This window comes from Canis aureus, chromosome 30 (assembly GCF_053574225.1).
Source record: "Canis aureus isolate CA01 chromosome 30, VMU_Caureus_v.1.0, whole genome shotgun sequence".
NCBI lineage: Eukaryota > Metazoa > Chordata > Mammalia > Carnivora > Canidae > Canis > Canis aureus.
In genome coordinates, this window is record NC_135640.1 from 37061709 (window position 1) to 37066739 (window position 5031).

Below are 5031 nucleotides of genomic sequence, written 5' to 3' on the forward strand. Positions count from 1 at the left end.
GCCTGGGGTCTGTGCTGGGACACGAGGGCCTCTGCTCCCTGGGAATAAGATCCGGGAGTCTGTCCTCTATTCACACAGTAAACACACACGGTTTTTCTTTCCTGTTATTTATTTATCAATAAGCAATGTTTACAATTTTCCACTCTGGTTTTACATTTTCTGGGACTCACAGAGCAGATGAGGGTGTCTAGATTCTGCATCGGGGGTGTGTACGTGCACACCCAGGGGCAGGGGAGTGTGTGTTTGCCACGAGGAGAAAGCTTAGCAATTGGGACTGCATCCAATTCACCAATGTGAAACAACAAATGGTATCTTTTTTTTTTTTTTTTTTTTACAACAAACTATCTTAAGCTAAACAAAGTTTACGAAAAGAAATTATAGAACAAGAAATTATTGCAAACTCTTAAGTTTTTTATCTATACAATTAGGACTGAATTAATCCTATGATTTATAACTAAACAATAAGATTTTAGGAATAAAATGTGATTGAAGACTAAAATATGAATTTAGGACTATAATAGTAATTTAGAACTAAGATACGAATTTGTGACTAAAACTTGAATTTAAGACTAAAGTATGAATTTTGGTCTACATTTGAATTTAGTACTAAAATATGAATAGGGCTGCAATATGAGTTTAGGACTAAAATATAGATTTAACACTAAAATATGAATTTAGGACTAGAATTTGAATCTAGGACTAAAATTTGAATTTAGGACTAAAATACAAATTTAGGACTACATTAACAATTATACGTAGTTTCAGTGGTATGTTGTTTTTTTTACTCTCTCTCTCTCTTTTTTTAAAACCAACCACATTTGATTCACATAAATATTGAGTTACTTCTGTACATGAACCCGTCCTAGCACCCAGAAGTGGTCTTGTTTTGAACATCTCTCTCCTCGTCAACCTTAAGGGATGTGGTAAGTCATAGTGGATTAATTAAAATCAAAATATCACACCTATAGTATAGAACTCTAAAGCATCCGATGGGGAACCTACGTACTTAGGAGACTAGTAACCAAGCTCTGGTCCACAGCACAGCAGGAAGGTCATAATGCTGTCGTGCTCAGCGTGACTGTGGCCCGAGCTGAGCAAGAGCAGCCTCGCTGGAGAGAGGGCATCAGGCCTGGTGCGCAGAACTCCAGGCCCGGGCTGTGCCGGGGGGGTGGCTGTTCAGGACCCAGCTGCCCCGAGCCCCGTCCCACCCGCAGGGGCCCGGGATCCCTGTGCCCTCCCAGTGCGACCTTCCTCCTTCCTGGGGGCCTGACCACCCCGGGGCCCCCCCGCACACTTGCCAGCCTCTGGGGGCTGCGGGAGGAGCAGGGGGGCCAGTCGGGAAAGGCCGGCAGGTCCTCTCCAACACGGCCAGCCTCTGCCTCTCGCGGGCATTCTCTTGCCTCAGCTGCTGGAACTTTCTCTCCCTGGACACAGCTGCCTCCCAGCCTTTGGCGGCCCTGTTCCGATGGAAGAGGACCTCCTGGTGATAGTGGGCCGTGGTTCTCTCCAGCTCCTGAGCCAGGTCCTGGGCGATCTTCTTGTGGAGGTTGCGAACCTGGTAGGTGCAGTTGAGGTCTCTATACAGGCCGGCCAGGCGCTTCTCTATCGCCAGGCACTGAGCTTCCTCTTGAAACAATTGGCGGTGAAGTTGCCGGGTGTGTTGGTCCTGTTCGTCCTCCTGCTTCTGAAGGGTGAGCTTCAGCTGCTGAATCTGACTCTCAAGCTGGGAATTTTGTGCCTGCAAAGATGCCTCCTGGGTTTGGAGACTGTGTATTTGTCGGACGAGCTCTGGGATCTCTGGCCTTTCTGCCCGGGGCTGTGTGGCTGTGTCCCCAGGCTCCCCTTTGGGTCGTCGAGGGGACACACTGAGGCCGCCACCGTCAGGGCCAGCCTTCAGGTCAACGGCTGCCCGCTGGACGGGGTGATCACCACGTCCTGCTTCTCTCTTTGGCTGGACCCTCCTGTTCTCGGCCCCCCCTAGTTTCGCAGGGAGGTGGGGCGAGGGGACGGCCTGCAGGCCCGGGTCTACACTGGGTGGGGACCGGCTGGCTGGACCTCTCGGGACCGGCTCCATGCCTGCCTCCCCCTGCTCCAGCCTTTCTTCTCGCTCCTTGTCCTGTCCTCTCTGCCTGCATCTCGAAATTTCACTGTGGAGCAGATCTGGACTTTCTGGAAAGTGAACGTTCTCCCTCACGTCCTTCTGGGCTTCGCTCGGCAGTTGGTCCCCAGCCTCCTCTGAGGATCTTAGGATGGGTTTGTCCCCAGGAACTTGGGGACCTTGAAGACGTTGTCTCTTCCGTGCCATCTTCACAAAGTTGAGAGTGTTCCAAAGTAACAGCGTGTCCAGGTTTCTATTAAATGCCAACAAGCACAGGATTTGTAACCTGGGCGGACTGACCTCCCCCCTGGGAGGCCTGTGGGCGTCATCTGTCTGTGTGGTGGCCGCTCTCTTCTCACTGGGGGCTCCACAGACTCCATGGGGGGCAGAGCAGCTTCTGCCCAGGGCCTTCCCTCTTCGGGGAGTGAGTCGTCTCTTCACGAGGAAAACCAGCCCCACGGTACACAGCAGCATGGCCCAGGGAAACACAGGGCCACATGGGCTGTGTCCCCAGCTGCCAGTAATCACCAGCAGCGCTTGCCACAGGCACTCCAGGACCAGCTGGAAAGTGGATCCGGTGGCCGAAGCCAGGCCCTCCAAGGCTGTGTAGAGCTCCATAGCTCTGGCTCCGAGTGCCAGCGTCCTGTGGGCCACAACTGCCCACTCAGAACCCTGTGGAGAGTTCCATCTCTAAAGTAAACAAGTTCCAGGCAACCAGGGCATGTCAGTTGGTTGGGGGAGGGGAGCCCAGCAGGATCTTGAAAACAGTTCTCCCTAACTGCTCTGAAGGAGAACGTGATCTCAGTCACACATGCGTTGGGGGAGGTGCGAGGATGGATCCCAGCCTGGAGCTGAGGCACCCACGTCCCCTGGGACCTGAGGCATCCATTCCCTCCAGGGAATCTAGGGGGTCAAGGCAAGGCCAGGCCCTATTCCTTTCTGGGGATAAGAGAAGTCAGGGCAGAGTGTTAGGGCCTCCTCCTCCAGGCAACCCCACTCCTCTTTCTGAGGCTGGGACTCCTGGTCCTGTCTGCAAAGGTCCCAGGGATCTCCCTCCCCTGAGGCTTCCTCCCTTATTGGTGTGGTTCCTGTGGGCAAGCTGGTCACTGCAGGGCTGAGAACCAGGTGTCTCTAGAGCTATTAAGACTCCAGGATTCCCATCCTAAAAACTCTTAGGAACTGGCAGGGTCTAGAATTTCATGGACTCTGTGGGGCCAGCCTATCTTTGTTCACTGCAAGTATTCCTGCAGGGAGGTGACTCTGCTACAGGATAACACAGTGACCCGGTCTCTTCCACTCATGGGGCCATGCATACAACCCCTGTCACCCAGAAGGGACCTTGGGTGGCCAGCAGCATTTCCTCCTCCCCTGAGAGTTTGGGATCCTTGGGAACCCACGAGCAGCCTAGTTGCTCTGGAGGGGTAGGAATTGCCTGACATTCCAGGAGCTATCCCTGATACCTGGATGAGGGACCCCACTTGATTTGTCACCATAGAAATGGATAGAGGACCCTTTAAAACCTCGCTCAGGACACAGTCACTCACACAGCTTCCCAGGGTTTTACCCTTTGGTGGCATGGCCAGAGTTCTGGGGGTCTTTCGTCAGTGGATGACAGAGCCTTGGGATTTACTGTTAGTACTATTATGTCATGAACCTGAGGACTTGGTGGGGTTGCCTTTGAAAAGCCCACCTGTAGCATCTCACTTGATGTTGTCCAGCAGGATGTGAGGGGGAACAGTGTGGTCTGTGCCTGGGAGTTAGTGTCTTCTTGCAGCTCTCCCATTCCACAAATACTCTGCCCTTCAGGTTTTGTCTCCCTCATTAAGTTAGCCAAGAGCACTCAGCATCAACTTTACTTGGGAGGAAAAAGTGCCTTCTATCTCCAGCAAATGTCTTCCATATCTAAGAGATAGGGAAAGAGCTGCCCTATTGTCTCATCCCATTCAGCAGGTCTAACGTTCCTGGACCAGACAGAGACTTTCTTTCAGGTGACTGAATCTGTGTCCAGCCTGAAACAAGATGTTTCGAAGGCACAAGGAACAGAAGTGTCCATTTGCTTCAGTCTTTTTTTTTTTTTTTTTAACAAATGGCAAATGTCTTTATGATAAGCAGCTTTCTTTTTTTTTTTTTTACTTTTTGATTTTAATTCAATCAGCAATCATATAGTACATCATTAGTTTCACATGTAGGGTTCAGTTATTCTTCAGTTGGAGTTACCATCCATAGCTCTTCCAATCATGTGCCTTCCTTAATGTCCATCAGCCAGTTACCCCATTCCCCCCAAACTCCTCTCCAGCAATCCTCAGTTTTTTCCTATAATTAAGAGTCTCTTATGGTTTGTCACTCTGATTAAGTCTATTAAGTTTTATTTTTTCCTCTCTTCCCCCTATGATCCTGTGTTTTCTCATTTAGCACCTGAATGTATCCTGCCAGTCCTTTCTGGCCTGTCAAGTCTTTGTGGCTAGATAGCTGCCAGTCAAATGTTTCCACCCTTATAGGTTAAGGTCCTCTTGTCCTGAGCTGCTTTCAGTGTGTTGACCTATTTTTATTGATTTTGAGGTGGGGGGGGGGGGGTTGGTGAGGGGGAAGAGGGAGGGGTGTTCTCTGTGTCTCCTGGACTTGAATGCTTGTTTCTTTCCCCTATTTAGGGAAGTTCTCAGGTATAACTTCCTCCAGTTATACCTTTTGCCTCCCTTTCTTCTTTTGGGACCCCAGTTATTCTAAAATTGTTTCACTTTATGGTATCACTCATCTCTCAAGTTCTACCCTCGTGATCCTGTAGTTGTTTATCTCTCTTTCTCTCACCTTCTTTATCACTAATTCTCTCTTCTTCTTTATCACTAATTCTTTATCACTAATTCTCTTTATCACTAATTCTCTCTTCTTCCTCATTTATCCTAGTAGGTAGAGTCTCCATTTCTAAAATCCTCTCA

The 5031-nt window shown here is 49.7% G+C and overlaps 1 protein-coding gene across 1 annotated transcript; it reads right to left on the minus strand.

Moving 5' to 3' along the window:
- Positions 1-261: 261 nt before the first annotated feature.
- Positions 262-2771, minus strand: LOC144301943 (uncharacterized). The gene is made up of 2 exons (XM_077879195.1): positions 1885-2771; positions 262-1818 (listed from the first exon to the last, which is right to left on the minus strand). Exons 1-2 carry the CDS (start codon positions 2714-2716, stop codon positions 1124-1126), a joined length of 1527 nt encoding a protein of 508 aa, XP_077735321.1. The 5' UTR covers positions 2717-2771; the 3' UTR covers positions 262-1123.
- Positions 2772-5031: the final 2260 nt, after the last annotated feature.

Coding starts and splice junctions, on each gene's coding strand:
- LOC144301943 (XM_077879195.1), bottom strand. CDS start 2,716: ATGGAGCTCTACACAGCCTTGGAGGGCCTGGCTTCGGCCACCGGATCC. Junction 1,819..1,884: donor CGTTGACCTGAAGGCTGGCC/CTGACGGTGGCG, acceptor ACACAGCCACAC/AGCCCCGGGCAGAAAGGCCA.